Source organism: Paralichthys olivaceus, chromosome 2 (genome assembly GCF_024713975.1).
Source record: "Paralichthys olivaceus isolate ysfri-2021 chromosome 2, ASM2471397v2, whole genome shotgun sequence".
In the NCBI taxonomy this organism is placed as follows: domain Eukaryota; kingdom Metazoa; phylum Chordata; class Actinopteri; order Pleuronectiformes; family Paralichthyidae; genus Paralichthys; species Paralichthys olivaceus.
This window is the reverse complement of record NC_091094.1, coordinates 18441358-18460661: the sequence shown is the minus strand read 5'-3', so window position 1 is coordinate 18460661 and position 19304 is coordinate 18441358. Positions and strand designations below refer to the sequence as shown.

The following is a 19304-nucleotide window of genomic DNA, read 5'->3' as shown; positions in this document are numbered from 1 at the left end:
TTGACTTAATCTAGTTGAAAAACTACATAACAAATTCTCCACATGTTTTCCCAGTTTCTTTGAATGTATGTTGAAGGGGAGGGTGAGGTGGGGGATGTTCCGCTGCAACATGCAATTTCAACACTAGATTCTACACACTGTACCTTTAAGTACCTGAAATATTTAAATGTTTGTGGGAATATAACTTCAAAATACAAAGTACCACAATGTAAATTACTGTTTAAAGAAGATTTATTGTTGTGCAAACAGGACCCCAGGTGTTGCCAACAGCAGCACACTGAAAAACCACAAAAGTTTTTCTAAGTAAAAGTCATGAAGTGCATTTGATTTATATTTTACTGTTTGGATACAGCAGTTTTAGCACAAGGAGTTTAGCATGGTGATGCTTTATTTTCCTCGACAGTGCTCATATCAAAATTGATTTAATTTGAAGTTAGAGTTTTTACTGTGCTTCATGTTGTTCAAACCATCAGCAGAGGAAAACAGATACAGCACTGCCACCTGTTGGCTAAACCTGTGTGGTGCAGTCAGGCCACAGTTACACTGATAAAACGCACACACACTGAATTTATACGCCTTCACAAGACCAGAATATAATCTCATTATTTAGCACCTGTTCATCAGACAGAAAGTTGTGTCTGTGTATTTAGTGCAGGCACTTTGGTGAACGAACCATTAAAAAACTGGAGGGAAGAGCAAGAGTGTTTTTTCTTAACAACCAAGACCAAAAACCATAAACCTGAACTCATCACTCCTCAGCCACAGCCTCAGCCTCAGCCACAGCCTCAGCCTCAGCCTCAGCCTCAGCCACATCCTCCACCTGTTCCTGCTCCTTCTGCTCCACTGTGGCCGGCTCCTCGATCACTGCCTGCTCCTCCAGCTCCTCCTTCTCCTCCTTCACTTCTGTCTCCTTCTCCTCTGTCTTCGTCTCCTCTATCTTCGTCTCCTCTATCTTCTTCTCCTCTGTCTTCATCACCACAGTTTCTGTCTTGGTGACTGTTGTGCTCTTTAAAGCTCCTCCCTCCAGGGCAGTGATGGCACCGCTGCTGGCCTTGAATCCTCCAAAGGAGCTGCTGGCGTAGACTGGGGTGCGGGAGCTCTCTAGGCCGTAGGCACTGTAGTTCACAGCTGCACATGCACAAGTAAAAGGTAAAGATTAAAATGGGCCTAAAAAGGTGGCAATAGAGTTGATATTTACATGCAATTATGTGCACATTAGACTGTATTTAATATCTTTTTGTATGAGCAAAGGCTTTGGGGAAGTTTTTCATGTCAGAAATAGGAGAAGATAGCTATAGATAGAAATAGATACAGAAGCCTGTCTGTGAACATGAATTATCCTTTTATATTCTTAGGTTTATTGTAATATGTGATTTTTTTTTACCTCCCTCTTATGTTGTTTCCATGGGTTTATATTATAAAATGGCAAAAACATCTGTGAAACTTACATGTGTGTTTTGATATATTGGTCTTGATTCCAGATGCTAACCTGAAGAGACAAATAGAGCAAGACAAGAAAAAGCAAAATACCATGAGACATACTGAAATGTAAACGATGCCGTTTTCATTACTTGCTCTGACAGCGATATCTTACCTGTCCTCCTCTCCCTCCAGCAACTTCCTGTAGGTGGCGATCTCAATGTCCAGGGCCAGCTTCACGTTCATCAGTTCCTGGTACTGGCGGACTTGCAGGGCCATGTCCTGCTTGGCTCTCTGCATAGCCTCCTCCAGCTCTCTCATGCGGAGTCTCGCATCCTTCACTGCCAGCTCACCACGTTCCTCAGCTTCTGCGATCTGAGTTTCCAAATTGTTTCGCTAATAGTGGAGATGGAAAAATTATTAGGACACATTTTTCTACTTCATATAAAAATAGAAAAGTTATCTAACAAAGCCCTATTACTGTGAAACGTGTCAAAACATATGCAACTGAAATCCTCACTTGTGATTTAACCATGTCAATTTCAGACTGGAGCCTCATTATCCTGCGGTTCATTTCAGCGATCTCAGCCTTTGTCGACTTCAGGTCTTCACCATATTTGCCGGCGGACTGCTGCATCTCTGTGTACTGATACAGAAAGGAACAAGTCAGACTAACACATGAAAAGGCATCTTAATAACCTGGGTATCTTTTAGTTTAGTTTCTGTGCTCATGAGACTTTTGAGAAATGAGAAAATAAGTAGCAGTAAGTTTTTGCCAAGGGGGCAAAAAAAGAGCGTCATTCTACACCAACCACATCAATCTAATGAACGTTGTACTGTGCAGCTAACACCGAAATAACTTTGTGTTTGTCCTCAGACAACAGCATGCTGTGGTAGTGGGGATCAGGTCTCACCTTGGTCTGGTACCACGACTCAGCCTCTGCTCTGCTGCGGTTTGCGATATCCTCATACTGGGCGCGCACCTCAGCGACAATGGCGTCCATGTCAAGGTAACGGCTGTTGTCCATCTCCACCACAACGGATGTGTCCTTGATCTGGCCCTGGAGCTCCATGATTTCCTACATAGGAAAACATGAACCGAAGATGAACAGACATGCAAAGACAGATTTATGAAGATTTTAAGAATCAGAATAAATGTAAGTTATTACTGCATCGTAGATCTGCCTGAGGAAGTCAATCTTATCAGAGAGCCCATCGAGTTGGGCTTCAAGGTCTGTCTTAATCATGAAGGCTGCATCTGTTTCCTGCAGATGAAAAAAAGACGACACTGAGAGGAAATCGCTGTTGGGTACAGGCCTTAACCTGAGGTACAAGTAGCCATTGTGTGGGCTCATTGTGCTCAAAGCCTAATCATATTATTACATCAATATCAATAATCAGAACAGACCTTCTTCATGAGGACAAAGTTGTTCTCACATTCATTGCGCTTGTTGATCTCATCTTCATACCTGGAAAACGGAACATGAACAAATGTTAATGTCACATGCTAAATTTGAAAAGACAGCAGAGAACACCTTTTCTTGAGTTTGAAAATAACCCTTGGTAAATATAAATATCGACTCAAATATTCACACCAAAGAATAGTGTGAGACTGGTATTACCTTTTTATTGCAGACTGCATCTGTCTATGAGCAAACCAATATGTAACATGAAATTCCAGCAGACAAATGGCCAATTAGGTGAGAAACTTAGAAACTGTAGCTTCATTACATAGTTTGTCCACCAGAGAGCACTGAAAAGTTACATTTTACATTATAAAGCCAAGTTTGTATCTAGATAACATTTCAAAAGAAATCAATATTTGCTGTGAACTATTTGATTTTAGGTTTGTGTAAAAAAAAAAACAACTACTAAAGGTCCAAATATGCTTTCAAATTTTTAAACGCCAGAATATTTATGTTGTATTGGTCACAATCTGCCAGTCAGGCTATAGACAGGATATTTACAATCACTTTCAATTGATTAATTCACTGAAGTTATTAAATTCTGGACATTGCCCGGTTAGTGCAAGATGTTTGGTTCAGATTCATCTCCACTCACTTGGTTTTGAAGTCCTCGACCAGGCCTGTCGTGTGATGCAGGTCAGATTCCAGCTTGACTTTTTCATGACCCAAGTTGTCGAGCTGCTTGCGCAGGTTGGCGATGTAAGCTTCGAACATGGTGTCGATGTTGGACCGAGACGTGGTCTGTTCTTGCAGAAGTTTCCATTTGGTCTCCAGTACTTTGTTCTGCTGCTCCAGGAAACGTACCTGCAAAGAGAGAAGTGCGTGAAGACAAAAGAAAAGGGCAAATGAGCAGCTCTGCAACTTTGCTTCACTGAGATTGTCCAAGTTTCATATTTGTTTGACGATATAGACCTCACCAGTCTGATCAATTAAAGATTGGATATATGATATTAAAAAATACAACACTGTGTACTTTAAATAGGATGGAGGGTCTCATTGAGTGCATAGAGGGTGAGAGTGTATCAGATAAAATGGTCTCACTTTGTTTGCTGAGGGACATGGACAAAGAAAAACGTCAACTAGAAGAAAAATGACTGAACTTCTTGAACCTACAACAACCTCTGGATGTAACATCAATAACTGATCACCAAATTCTGACCCATACTTCCGTGATTTAACACAATGTGGCACTCTTCCACAATTGTGACACAGCTCGCCCCCTTACGAATTTCCTATTCAGCACCCTGACCCTGGGTGGGGTTCCGCTTCCACTCGGCAAACACGACAAGAGACATGCAGTTCTGTGTGGGCATGTGTCAATATGTCATGTGTGTTGAGGAGGGGAGAGAGCTTTGTTTTATGACTGAAGAATTCCTGTAGCGTGATTGATTCGTAGGTTAACTTGCATCACTGCTGGGTGGCTCCTTAAACAATAGACAGATTTATGAGTAACAGTGACAGATAATTGAACAATCTGATCAATCTCAATTAGAGAACAGTTGAGCTGCTGTCTCTAAATGAATAAGACATTTCTGACGAGGAAAACATTCATTTGAAAATTGTTTTTTAGCAGATAATTATTTTACTGTTGTGATGTACTCCTCTGAGTATGTACCATGCTTCTCTTATGTAAACCTTCATCCTGCCACTCCCTTTCTCCTTCTGTAAGAGTTTGTACAGTTTGTGACTACCCACTCAATGAAATCTGAAAACTCCCACATTACAATACACATTACAATACAATACTTACAGTGTAAGAATGGATTTATGACACAAGTACAAGAATATATCTGTCCTTTTGTCTACTTTCATAAACTCTCTGTTGCAGATTATTGCTCACATGTGCATGTATAGTATTCCTTCAAGCAAAATCATTTTGCTCCTCATGTCAGCCGTGTATAAACTTTGTATCCAGGTAGATCCTCTCATCTGAGTCAAAGGATCTCAACATATTATATATCTTTTCACTTTCCTACACATGGAATCTCAGTGCTTAGCTGTTAGTGGATGAATGTCCAGTTTTTTATTCGGGATTGTCTCAACAGGATCTCTATTCGGACATCTTTCACCTTGAGCTATTTTGGCTTGCAGAGCACTCATTTCCTCTGAGGCTTCTGAGTTAATTTCTACTCTGTGCTGGATAGTTTTTTGTGAGTACAGAACAAAGCATCATGCATATATGCTGGTTGTTGCAGATTTCCTCATGTGGCCCTTCTGATATAAAAGACCATTTTCTTCTGGTACAATGGCACTGATCTATAATATGGACTGACCTTGTCAATGAAGGAGGCGAAGCGGTTGTTGAGGATCTTGATCTGCTCCTTCTCCTGGGTGCGGACCACTTGAATGCTGGGGTCAATCTCCAAGTTCAGGGGCGCCAGTAGGCTCTTGTTCACGGTCACTGACGTGATGGGGGCCACCAGCTCATTGGCCATGCCACCTCCCATACCTCCACCAAATCCCATGTAGCCGAACTCTACCCCGCCACCTCTTTGCGCAGCACCCCCAGCAATGTACCCACCGACCACCTTAAACCCCCCGGCACCCACAGTAGCACCACTGCTGCCCACTCCCCCGTAGGAGCTGCGGACAGCTTGGCTCTGCTTGGCACCACCGTAGCCAGAGAAGGAGCGGCTGCTGAAGCTTTGGGATGGGCCCCTGTGAGAAGACACAGTGGAGTAAGTGGATGTCTTCAAGGCTCTGACGGACATGGTTACAGAGGGAGTCTGTAGCACTGAGGTGGTGAGAGACTGCTCAGAGAAGGACAGTCAGGCAGATAGAACCTCTCTGGTACTCAATGTGCTATTTATCAGAGCAGGGGAGGGACCCTGCTGAGGTGCCATTGGCTGCCTTCCTCGGCAGGGGAGTGAAGAACGGGGGGGTGAGGGATTGTCAGGGAAGAAAATTGCATCATGTTACACATTTACAGCACACAAACCATGGTGGAGAAAAAAAAGGAATTATATAATAGTCAACGTGCCAGTTTCTATAAAACCCCTGCAGAAATACTGGAAAACTCAGAGTTTTGTCCACATTAACCATGTTTGTCAAACTTTATTTTCCATGCTTTACATCATAATGACACAAACTGAATTCACAAAGATACACTGTACTTTAAACAGGGGGACAAAGAGTTTACCTCCATGTTGTACAAAAAAATTAACTCAGCACATGCACACACAGCAAGTCAAACCTGGGGTATAATGAACAAGCAAATGATTTTATGACCTCTCCTTTGCTACAGTTCTCACGGATGTGATATATTGCAAAGTAAATTGTAGTTGCCCTGCGGGATGGTCTTTATGTGTTTGTGGGCAGGGACTGTCAGTCTCGTAAATAAAGGAGAACCCATTTTACCCACTGAATATGTTTCGCTATCTATTTATCTTTACAAGCTTTTTAAAAAGGCAAATACAAATAAATTGGACCTTTACAGGTCAGACTTCAAAGAAAAAAGAATACTGCATTTAAAGTTGCAGTTTACTGGATGATCAGCAGACCAAACCCTGCAAATACACACACACAAACACACACACACACACGGATTATTGATGAACATTCCTTCCGTATCAGCCGAGAAAAGAGCAAACAGAGTTTGTCTTTTATATTTTCTGTTGGACGCCAAGAGTAGTTTTACACAGCCATAAAAGTACTGATATGTACCCATAAAGACTGAGACTGCACAAGACAGGGAACTACACAGACAGACAGATAGATAGATAGATAGATAGATAGATAGATAGATAGATAGATAGATAGATAGATAGATAGATAGATAGATAGATAGATAGATAGATAGATAGATAGATAGATAGATAGATAGATAGATAGATAGATAGATAGATGATTTGTGAAAGAAACATGTACCTCGACAATCATCTCAAACAGTGGAAATCATGATTCGGTCAAGGCTTGACACAGTTGATAGATTAATGACTCATGATCTTTTCTGAGCAGTTTCATGGCTGTTGTCTGGATTGTACCAGAGAAACACCCACTTGGCCCCTCAGGCTCCAACGTTTTCACACAACACCTCTATTCTTTTCTTTTCCAAGTTTTAAATGGTTTTGGGGAAAAAACTTTGCCAAATCCCAGGGTTCTCTGCTGCATGGCAACTAAATGTGATTAGTACATTTTAAAATCCTGACAGGTACATGCCCTTTTTTATACCAATCCAAAAATGCATTTTTGCTTGACTTGCCTTAAGCAGTGACGTGACTCTTCACAATGGTGTGGCTGTGCTAAACTTGGAGGCAACCATATAAGTACAAGTCAGCCAGTTTTTGTCGTCTCAGTAACTCACTCTCTCCGACAAATGTATCAACTGTTCAACAGAGCTGCCTTAATTTTTCTTTGATGGGTGAAACATGGTTAAAGCTTTATACTCCACATGAGACAACGCATCATTCTTTGTGCATGAGGAGAGTGAGGGGGGTCATTTACCAAGCTATCACCCCCTGACCTTTAGTCTCTTAAGAGGCCGGTGATGTTTTGGTTTGTATGAAGCTGCAATATGACACATCAAGTCTGGAATGTGCTGAGAGACACACGTACATGCTACAAGTTGGAAAATAGGGGTGGAGGGAAGATTAGTTGTTGGAGGATATGAGAGAGGACAATTAGCAAAGATAAGAAACAAACCTATTTCACAACCGCTGACTTATTGACTGCGACATTCAGTGAGGTCTTGATGGTGCATAGCAAGTTAAAAGTAGAGGCGTAAGTAACCTACACCTATCTTCTGACCTAACTACTACCAACCAATATATCTAGCTACCTATCCACCCCACCCACCCACCTACTTATCTGTCTACCTACCTACCTTCTGGTCCAGATATTTTTTTTTTCTGTCTTGTTTTGTAAAAACATCATGTCATTGCTAAAACAAATAAGATGTTTGCATTAATCAGCTGGAACATACAGGGTTAATGGTTTAATTTTGACGACAGCGAAACGTTAAATTTAAGTTAAGAAAACAGGTGGTTTTTAAAAAGCAGTGTTAATTAAAGTTACACGAAAAATTGTGGCTAATTCTCTGGGGAAAATGAGCTAAACGCTGAACATAGTTTTAGTAGGTGTTAGCATGATGTTAGCATTCATGCATGTAACGTGTGCTTGGGGCTCATGCTCACTGTTCATACCGATTCAAAATATGCACTGATTTGTTGCACACATAGCATTATCAGTTTCATTTAACTATTCAAAGGACTTGATCATAAAGGGGTTAGTGGGGTTTTGCAGAGGAGTTAATGTTGGGTTGGATATAAATAATTTTTAGTTTGAAACAATGATGCTTGTTAATGAACTGTTCACAATTTTAACATGAAGTGACTGTGATTGTAGAGCTGCAGGGTGGGATTGAGATGCATTCACATTATAGGTAGAGTGGACAGGAAAAAACTTGAGCAGAGATTACTTGTAAGCTGTTCACAGTTCTCACAAGAAACCAAGGTTGGTGAAATACCCATCATGTACTTGCATTGTTTCACAGTTTATGTTGTCATGACCCAGCTCAAGTGGCCCCAACAAAAAGGGAGACACACCAGTATGCTAGGTAAAGTGTATTTTATTTATCAACCATACCAACCAAATGCCAAATCAAGAGTTAACATATGAAATGTGGAATTCAGTAAAGTCAGTGGTGTAGAGTGTGCGTGAGTGAAGGGCGTGGTTGCAAATGTTGTAGGGAGTAAAGAAAACATAAAGATAACCTAAAAGAAGAACAGAACCCGACAGGAACATGAAGTGCCTGGGGAGAGCAGCAGAGCGAGACTGATCAGGCAGGCAGGATTTATGTAACCTACACACAATGGACCTCAGGTGCTTCAGGTCGCATCAATCAGCCACCTGCAGAACAGACAGACAGTTCAGTCCCAGATCATTTCTTGTCATTAAAGCTATCTAACTAGTGCCATTTTACTCCATAAAAGACAGCAGAGCTAATATCCATACACTGGTCCTCAGAGGCCTTCCCATTAGTCTTGGCGACAAGTTCTTGTAAATATCTTTTTTCTTTATGTATCTAAAAGTATCATGAAGGCTTAATGATGAAATTATTTGTTCAACCATATGGGTATAGTTTTTAAGTACCCCAAACCACTGAGGATGGATAGGCGGTCTAATGTTGAGCTCAAACTGTAAGATATTCACACTAACAAGGCTTTTCCAAGCTTTTTTGGCTACACTCAGTGATGCCTTTGGGAACCGAAAACCTCCACAACGCATGAATGAAGTCTACACTCTACAGAGCACTGTGTTACACAACTTAATGCAGATAACTCTGAGAAAAGAGAGGCGTGGTTAGGAACTGTAGCTGTGAGCCGACTGCAACACGCATCTCACGGTACAGGTTTGCTTTGAGACTCACACCCTCTAGTGACTGGAAGATGGAAGTGGATGTTGAGCAGCCCTAGAAACTGCACAGGCGTGGCATCACATGGCTGCAGGGTAAGTACACAGTGTCTCATGGAACATCAGCAAATCTATTTCATTAAACTTGAGCCTTATAAGGTTTTTTTATAGGGATGAAAACCTTGCTGAGTCAGTTGGTCCACAACTTTGGTCTGGACTGAAGTAGCTCTGTTGGATAAGATAAGATAAGATCGACTTTATTCATCCCACACTGGGGAAATTTCAACATGGATGGATAGACATGAAATTTGGCACAGACAATCATGGTTCACATGAGAATCACTGAACAGGGTTCAACAACTCACAGCTCCACATGCAGCTCTTCAGCTTTTATTTGCCACAAAAAGGTTTCAATTACTTTTTGTACATGTTGCTAACATACTTGTAGCCCTAAAACCAGTCTAACCTAACTGTAAAAATGCTTTAACAAGGTGTCCTCTAAAATATGCATTATATAATAAATCGCAGCCTGGCTCCTGTTTGACAAGCTCAAAAGTAGATTTTTTTGCTGTCATCATCGTACTGCTGATTTATTGGAATTAAGGTTTGATCTGCAGTGAGAGATCAGAATCAGAATTCCTTTATTGTCCCAAGATTAGGAAATTAATAGCATTGCAACAGCAAGATAATCAGCAAGCATGAAAAACGAAGAATATAGAGTAAAGATAAGTTAAACAAGATAAATTACTATATACAAATTGCACTTAGATTTCTGACATTGGTTGTACATGATGAGGTTCTGTGTGTGTGTGTGTGCGTGTGTGAGTGAGAGACAGAGAGAGAGGGGGAGTGTGTATGGTGGTCTACTGGGTGCAGTGCTTGTTGTACAATCTGACAGCAGCAGGGAGGAAGGACTTCATGAATCGCTCCTTCACACACTTGGGGTGAAGGAGCCTCTCACTGAAGGAGCTGCTCAGTGTTGTTAAAAAAGTTCTGCATGGGGTGGGAGACCATCTCCATCGTGGAGGAAGGTTTGACCAACATTCTCCTGTCTCCCACCACCTCCACGGGTTCCAGAGAGGTCCCAAGAGCAGAACTGGCCCTTCTGATCAGCTTGTTCAGCCTGTCCGCAGCTGAAATGCTGCTGTTCCAGCAGACTAGTCCCTGGAAAATGACTGATGCCGACATTGTGTTGTAGAAGGTCATGAGGAGTGGCCCCTGTACTCCAAAAGACCTCAGCCTCCTCAGAAGGTACAGCCTGCTATAAGAGATTAGCAAACAATGAAAAGTGTAATGGTGAAAAGCATTTCAAGATGAAGTATCTGGCTTTGGATAGTAAAAGAGAGCAAATTTAAACAGATTAAAATAAGGAAATAAAACTGGCAACAAACATCACCTCATCATCAAAGAAATAAACTCAGCACCAGCAACTACACTTCCTGTCTTGACACATGTGATGTGAGAAATATTAAGTATTGTCATGCAGGTATGTGAACTCTGATGGAAATATTATCAATAAAACCAATAAAAATAACAAACCTTTCATCTGTTTACTTTATTGCGGTAGGTCTGTAATATCATAATTCATACATGCACCATAGCATTGCTTCACCATAGTGGAGGTGCAAAGTAAGTGCTAAATTTTAAACAGCCTACCACAGCCACCTGGTGGTAAGACAGATGAATTAATCATAATTTAGACCTGCAGGACTCAAAAGTTTTTAATGCATGTTTTCTTTCTTTTCTGGCCAACAATTGCTCTTTAGATACTAAAGGTTATCAACTTCTGACTTTCCTCTATAGCAAACAATTTTGCTTTGGAGAGAAATGTCTTGAAAGCTATTGGACTGGTTGGAAACAGTTGAAATCTGCCTGCTCTTATTGTTTGCTTTTTCCCCACACATTTGCACATGTAACCATAATATTCTAAAAAAGAGGAATTATATTGACACATAATATATCCAGATATTTAAAAGTCTATTCTGAACTGAAATTTTACTTCCTGAAATGAAATGAATCTAGTCCCCACATGCAGAAATGAGAGTATAGGTGACTCTGCAGTGCTCCAGTTCTCACTCACTGCTCCTTTTATCTTTTGTCTTCATGTGAAATGTCTTGGTGCTAGAAATGGACATGACATCCCACAGAGAAAATGGCCCTTAGTCGACACATTTCGCTAACCTCTGATGTGTGACCCTTACACTTTTCCAAATGTCCTGGCAATCAAACTGGAAAATAGATTCACATCAAAGTTAAACAAATTTGCTCTTTGCATGGCTTTTAGTGATGTTGGGCAAATCAATGAGGGAGTGAAGAGAGGAGGGAAGGATGTAAGGAAATGATTATGAATACATCACACTTACACTCACATCCACATTCCTTCCTGCGTCTGTCAGGGTGATCGTATGAATATGTATCTATGCAAACAGACATTTTCAGCTTCGGATATAAGTGTGTGAGAGCTCTCAGTCTGCAGTGAAGCTGGAGAACGAGGGAGGGGAGGGAAGTTCATTCAAGGCCACAGCAGGCAGCAGTAATAATCTGACAGTTGTCCAAGATTTGTGAGGCATATAAACTCCTGTGGTAGTTCCCAGCAGCTTCCTGCTGTGTGTAACTATGACTCACAGACTCGAGCTTCTCCTCTGTCCCTCTACTTCTTTTCTTCTCTTATCTGTGGTAGAGATGACTGGTCAAGATTTTATTTGTGGAAAAAATAGTGTGGTATCAATAAAAGATATCAATAACATGTGCACGCATGATGTGAATTAAAAAATCCTCTCATTTAAAAGCTGGTGTATGTGTTATAAATATGTTCTATGTATTAATCAAGTGAAGTGCCTGTTTCTATTTGTAAGCTTCTTGTTTTTCAGGTCATTGTGGGCGAGGTAAAAATTGTTGCCAACACAACATTCAAACAAACAGGAATGTCATGAGGCATGACTCACGCTGATTTAATTCATGGTTCCTCTTCTTCTGCCTGTCCTCATGACATGCCAGACTCATTGGTGTTTCCTTTGCTTTTTCTTTGCTTATTCCGACCTACAATATGTTTTTTAGTGCAACTGAAATACATTGGTGAATTAATGGAAAGTGAGGGTGAGAAACAGTGAAACTTGATCATGAGGATGAGGTAAGTTAAGGAGAGGAGAGAACTAGATTGTACTGGAGCTCAGAACAGTTGTTGTAGCCTTTTACCGTTTCCCTCCTGGGGGCTGGTTCATTTGTTTTTATTGTCCAGTTCTCTGGCAGCCAGCATGAAAATCCTGTCCGAACACACTTCAGCCTCAGTTAAACCTTACCAGGGTCAGAACACTGCACACTGGTAGTGTGGCAAATCACTTATTTCTTCATTCGTCTCATTTGCCTTGTATATCCTCAAGCACATGGTTATATAATATAACAAGCAGAAAACCCAGTTTCCAAGAAAACCCAATGCAAATTACAACACTGAAATGAAATAGGATCAAATTCGGAATTTGAGTTCAAGCAATGCAAATTTGCAATTAATACTGACAACTGCCAAACAGCCACATCTGAGTTTATTTTTAAATTATGGTTTCATAGCGTCAATAAGTGGGATAATAATGGAATAAACAACTTAACTATGAGACTCTGTACAGTATATAGCCGTCCCCTTTCTGTTTATGCTGGCCAAGTTTAAGTTTGAAAGCTCTGGGGCGGAGATTTGGTCTGGAGGGGCCCAAACGGAGATGTTTGGAAACGATGGTTCATCAGGCTCCTATCACATGACTCCCTTCCAGAAGAAAACAACCAGCATCAGCCTCAGCTAATTAATTCATTTTGCAATAATACAACTATTTACATGCATAGGACACGAGTACACATACACTGGCACATATATGCCCAGTGTACACAAGTGGTCACGTGATTTACATTTTCAGGTGTGTTGGTATTGATGGAAATTAAACCTCATTCAGACCCAAAATGCTATAGTGGACAGCAATGGTATAGGTTTGAATGGAGGTAGCCTTTGTCTATCTTTTCTGAAAAAAGAAAATATGAGAAATTAAATAATGGATCCTGCTTTTGTATTTTTTTTCTTGTAGGTCACAAAGCATCCAAAAGAAGAGAGAACATAATTTCATTCTTGGATTTCAAACCTAGTTCTCATGAGCACCAAAGATAAGAGTTTAAAGTTAATTGTTCAAACTTCTCAATAGAAGTGACGTGTTCAGGTCGTCATGTGCTGTGAATGAGGGCAGCTTTTCTTTCTTCATGATTGTTTTCTGAGTCAGGTATCAGTTAACAATCTAACCTTTGGGTAAAGTTGAAGCTTGGGTTTTCTTTGAAGGCTGCAGGTTTCATTGTTAAATACAATACAACCTGCTGACTGAGTTGAAATTTGATTGCTGTTATTCTGACAAACAATTTCATGCTGAAAATAGTGTTTCATTGATGATTTTGCACTAAGAGAATAAAGAATAGAAAAATAAGTCCTTGCTCTCTGTTTTAAAATAATCTGTGCTGTAGCTGCTTATCTTGCTTTTAGTTTAGTCTAGATACGAAGGCTGGCAAGATCTGTCTATTTTGGAGCATATGTGACCACAAACTTAGAAACTATGCAGCAAGTGGTACACATCATGCCTTTTATGGGCAAACCAAAGGAATTTTGCTTGCAAAGTAAGCCCAAATTAAAAGACTATTCTACCAATTGACGTTTTTTTATTAAATCTTTTTCCAGTTTCTCTTTGCTGAAGTGTACGGCTTGCTTTCATTTGCTATGAGTTGCTGTTTGTGTGATCTCTAAAGTTCAGCCAGTTAAATTTGCTGTTGATTTGCTCTGGTTGTTTGAATGTGAATGATTTAAATGCTTCCACAGCAGATAAATGCCTCAACGTGTCCTTGGAGACAGACAATACAGCGTACGTTAAAAAAAAGGGGAACATGTGCGTGAATGAGAGCAGGGAGGGGGAGCAGGACAGGAAGACTGGGGCGAAGTTGAAGTGGGCAGGGTCTGAGAGACCAGCTACGATTGAGGGAGAAGCAGGAGTATAAAGTTCCCCACACACTGCCAGCGTCACTTTCTGAGCCGGCCAGCAGCGAGCTTCCACATCTCATTTTTCACTTCATTCTCTGAGGCGCCTCAACTTCTCCAAAATGAGCTACAGGTCGACCAGCCTCAAAAAATCTTCTCCCCACATCTCCATTACCCGCTCTTCTCCCCAGTACAGCAGTGTCAGCCTTTATGGTACTGCTGGTGGACAAGGGTCCCGCATCTCCTATGGCTCAGCAGCTTCTCTGCGCTCCGCTGGCCCGGTAACCTCTTCTTCCAGCGCCTTCAAGCTGAACAGCAGAATGGGTGGAGGTATGGGTGCAGGTTTTGGGGGTGCTGGTGCATCCATGGCAAGCAGTGGCGGTTCTGGTGCTGGGATACTGGGCAACGAGAAGGGGGCCATGCAAAACCTCAACGATCGCCTGGCCAACTACCTGGAGACGGTGAGGAACCTGGAGCACGCCAACCAGGAGCTGGAGATGAAGATCAGGGACGCCCTGGAGAAGGGAGGACCTGACATGAAAGACTACTCCAAGTATGAACCCATCATCGAAGACCTACGCAAACAGGTGAGCATGGAAATAATGAATGATCATCATTATGAAGTTTTATCTAAAAAACAGAAGATGGTGGATGAAAATCTTTGACAAAGCTAGTTCAGACAAAGTGAGGATTAGTGTGTTTGAGACTAATCAATGAGAGCGTGTGACAGCACTCACTTACTCATGCCAGTAAATCACATCAGTGTGTTAATGATTTATCTAAAGACTGAAGTTGAAAAAACAAGATTGGGGCCATTTACAGTGAGACTCACAGTTTTCTTTTGTAGATGATCAAATTTCAAGCAAGAGAATGAAGGGTGTGGTTTCCGAGCTTTTCACCCTCCCCCGCTGTAAAAACTCATTCGTGCCACAAACTGGCCAAAACTTCCTCTGATGAATCATCAGCACAAGGGTGTCATCGTATGATACAGACTGAAAAGCTCCCAAACTACCAACACCAGACAAAGGCATTTCCAAATGGTCCCATACTTGTAAATGGTGATTATGCACGCATGCTCTGGTGAAGGAGGACCTCAATGTGAAACAGATGTGTGGTAATGACACACACACACACACACACACACACACACACACAAAGGCTCTGGGACTGCCAGCGGGAGAATGTGTGTGTATGTGTATGCACACATAAATACGTACATGTCCACTGGTTGTATAACAATCAGCTCCAGTCAGCAGTGTCTAATGTCACATTCTTCTCTAAACCCCACTTCTTCACTGTCACAGACTGACACACTGATGGTGGCACTTAGTCTCAACACATAAAGGGACTTGTATCTCCCATTTCCTCTGACTTCAGGATACCATCAAAAAGTTACAGACTCACAAACACGCCCATGCACAAAGAATTTTCCACATATAAACACATGTATACAAAGAGAAAAGTGCAGCTGGGTGAAAATTGGAGAGAAGAAAAATTCTCTGTGTGACTCGTCAGACAGGAAACCCTTCTTTCCAACAATGCTAAAACAAACCAGATTCAGGTTTGGCACGAGAACATCCTCTTTTCCTGTTCTTCAGTTTGTGGTTCCTCTTTTTTCTCATTCCGTGATACACGATAGATTAAACCACACTGCGGCCCTGAAGTGAAACCTGGATCTGGGGTTGCTTTTGTTACATAATGGAAATACTGATTGAAATCATATGTTCAATTCTGTAGCGGAGTGAAAAAGGGGTTCTTTCTAACCAGTTACATTTGAAAAACACAGGTACCATATGGAGGTCATTCAGTCAAAATTATTTTTTTCTGTGCAGATCTTTGACAAAATATCGGAGAATGCTCGTTTTGTGCTCCAGATTGACAATGCCCGTCTGGCTGCCGACGACTTCAAAGTAAAGTAAGTTGTTTTATAGTAAATTTCAATGTAGTCTATGTTGTTTTATATGAATTACCAATCAAAGCTCACTCTGTACATCCTGTACAAACAGAGTTATAGCAGAAGTCCATACAGATTTTGTACAGTTCATGTGGTGTAGTATCCATAACATCTGGTAGAATGAGTTTTTTTGCAATAGCAGTTCTGCAACATTACACCACACAGTGCAGAGTGAACAACAGCTGGTTGTGCTTCTGATACAGTTTGTGTCTGCACACTCCCACAGGTTCGACAATGAGATGGCAATCCGCCAGTCTGTGGAGGCTGACATTGTTGGCCTGAAGAAAGTCATTGATGACACCAACATGAGTAGGATGAACATCGAGAGTGAGATTGAAGCTGTGAGGGAGGAGCTTGCCTTCCTGAAGAAGAACCATGAGAATGTGAGTTAATGTGATCTTCAGCACACTTGAGTAGAGTCAGAGGTCTTTAAACGACTTTGTTCATTTCTCTCTTTCTGCCCTCCCTGTCTGTCCTGTAGGAGGTGATGGAGATTAGGAATCAGATCTCCCATTCAGGCGTACAAGTGGACGTAGATGCTCCTAAAGGTCAAGACCTGTCCCAGTTAATGGAGGACGTGAGATCCAACTACGAGAAGATCGCTGTGAAGAATGCGGAGGACCTCAAACGATGGCACGAAAATCAGGTACTGTGGTGTTGAAAGAGCAATCATGCAATTTTATGAAATTCTGTATTTTGGCTAACTTATTTTCCTGTCCCTTTGTCAGATTTCAGATGTACAGGTGAAGGTATCACAGAACACAGAAGCGCTCCAGGGGGCCCAGATGGAGAAGAGTGACTTAGCCAGACAGTTACAGACCCTGGAAATTGAACTTGCATCCCAACAGAGCTTAGTAAGCATTTCTTAAAATACACTTACGACTACATATCACCCATCCCAATTGTTAAACATCTTTTGTGTCAACTTTCTCTTTTTTATCCTTTATTAGAAAGCCTCCCTAGAGGACACACTACGCAACACAGAGCAACGAAACAACATGGAAATGGAGAAGTACAATGCCCTTGTTATGCGTCTGGAAGAGGAGCTGACTAACTTGCGAGCAAACATCCAGCAACAGACCCAGGAGTATGATGCGCTCCTGAACATGAAGATGAAACTGGAGGCAGAGATTGAGACTTACAAGACACTGCTGGATGGTGGAGACTTCAAGTAAGAGTTAAAAGTGGGGGAGAAGAAAAAAAAACTGATCGAAGCAAAGTGGTGATGGTGGTGGAGGTGAATACTAAAGTCACTTGTTATTAATTTGCATGGTTACGTATAACAACATCATAAAGTGAGGCAAATTGTCACATTACAAATTCAATATGAATCTTTTGAAAGCAAAATGTTTCTTTTTTGTTTGGCACAGGCTCCAGGATGCACTCGACGAGCTGGCGGCCATGAGCTAATTTGGAACAAAGGATCTGGCACCCCCCCAATGATGAAATCAAAGTGACCCACAAATATAAATAATGGAAAAAATGTCCTGCTGATTGAATCAACTGAAGCCATTTTTGAACCAAGACCACGTGCGGTGTAAAATCATGAATGATTTGTGTAACTCCGAATAAAGGCATTCTTCCACACCACAATGAAACATGCAGGGCTGTTTCAACAGCAACCGCTGCCTGCCACCAGTCAGTAAAATAAAAATGAAGAATAACACTCTTTGACCCACAGTCATGACTCTTGTGTATTGATACATAATGAAGGTTGTGCATTTCTTTATTAGTTGTTGTCATACCTAGTGCACATACTTGAAAAACAAAGTTTAAACAAGATGAGTAATAACATCTTTTAAGAGTCTTATTTTCAATACAAATTATAAAATGTTGTAGTAGTCTTTCATGAACACTTCCAGGATGCTTAAAGTTGCCTTGATTTATGTTCAATTGCAAGAAAGCATGAGAACTTAAAAACAAGAATCACAGTCCTGAAATATTACAACCCTATTTGTCTGTTATATATTTTTTGAAATGTCCCATAAAAGTGGGCAATATTTTCTTTCCACTAGGGATATATTTGCTGTTGCAGTTGCTGTGCAGTTACTGATTGTTCTCTTGTGTGACTGGATCCTGAACATGCAGGTGGCAGACATTGATTACTTTCTCAAATAGCAATCCTTTGTATATGAAGAGAAGGATGCTGTGTAGAAGGATAACTGAAAGGGAACAAAGAGACACAGATATTCCTGAGCAACAGTGTAGTAACAATATCAGAAATAAGTCTTTTTTTAATGCTGACTGATAAATTGTCTTTAAACATATATGAACTTGTGCCATGAAGGGCAAGAGGAGTATTGATGTCATCTGAGCAGTTACAGTGATTTTAAATTAAGGAGGTGTGATTGGTTGTAATTCATTTGACTTAAAGCTGAGTCATCTACTTATATGCTTCTGAAAAATTGAGCCATAATATTAAGATAAAAGTGGGCCTTAAATTGAGCCTGGAGGTACACCACATTTGATGGGTACAGATGATGTGGGGCACTTTCCGATTTGAACTGAAAATAACCTGTATCTTTGAAATGTGGCAAACCGTTTTTAATACTGTTAAACCAACTTCGACCTATACACGTTTAAGAAGAATATTTTGGTCAATATTGTCAAACGTTGTGGTGGGGTCAAGAAAAACTAAAATGGTGAACGTTCAAAGGTAAAGGAGACAGCAACATTTATTAAATCACTGTTAATCATGGCTATAATAACATATTTTACTGAAACCTCCTGAAAGAGTTGAGATGGTAAAATGTCTGATGAACAAGAGGTGGGATTCAAATGATGTCAGAGGCTTCAGAATAGGAAGCAGAGCTGGCAGCAGTGGCAGAAGTCATGATAGAGAAAAGTTATTTTGATCTGTGATCGTTATTATTCATCACCATGGAAAAATATTGTACTGTGGCCAGTTTTGCAGAGTTTTGGTAGACATTTTAATAATTTCTAAAAAAAATCAGTCTATTTGTACTGAGCTCTGCTGCATTTAAAGGTTCAGTGTGTAGAATTTAGCGACATCTAGTGGTGAAGTTTCATGTTGCAGCGGAATGCCCCTCATCTCATCCTCCCCCTCAAAACATAAAAAAGAGTAGCAGCCTTCAGTTGTCATAAAAAGGTTTTTAGT

At 40.9% G+C, this 19304-nt stretch overlaps 2 protein-coding genes across 3 annotated transcripts; one reads left to right on the top strand and one right to left on the bottom strand.

The window, feature by feature from the left end:
• Positions 1-213: 213 nt before the first annotated feature.
• Positions 214-5668, bottom strand: LOC109629392 (keratin, type II cytoskeletal 8-like). Its single transcript, XM_020087120.2, has 9 exons — positions 5159-5668; positions 3481-3689; positions 2828-2888; positions 2589-2684; positions 2334-2498; positions 1940-2065; positions 1595-1815; positions 1449-1489; positions 214-1128 (listed from the first exon to the last, which is right to left on the bottom strand). The coding sequence occupies exons 1-9, from the start codon at positions 5594-5596 to the stop codon at positions 749-751; spliced, it is 1737 nt and encodes a 578-aa protein (XP_019942679.1). The 5' UTR covers positions 5597-5668; the 3' UTR covers positions 214-748.
• Positions 5669-14180: 8512 nt separating this feature from the next.
• Positions 14181-17852, top strand: LOC109629152 (keratin, type I cytoskeletal 18-like). 2 transcript variants are annotated; one of them, XR_002202692.2, is made up of 7 exons: positions 14181-14819; positions 16065-16147; positions 16413-16569; positions 16668-16832; positions 16915-17040; positions 17137-17423; positions 17557-17852. XR_002202692.2 is itself a non-coding variant. In XM_020086646.2 (7 exons), the coding sequence occupies exons 1-7, from the start codon at positions 14355-14357 to the stop codon at positions 17594-17596; spliced, it is 1257 nt and encodes a 418-aa protein (XP_019942205.1). In that variant the 5' UTR covers positions 14213-14354; the 3' UTR covers positions 17597-17852. The 2 variants fall into 2 exon arrangements, 1 of the variants encoding a protein (XP_019942205.1); XM_020086646.2 differs by having other exon boundaries at positions 14213-14819; positions 17137-17357.
• Positions 17853-19304: the final 1452 nt, after the last annotated feature.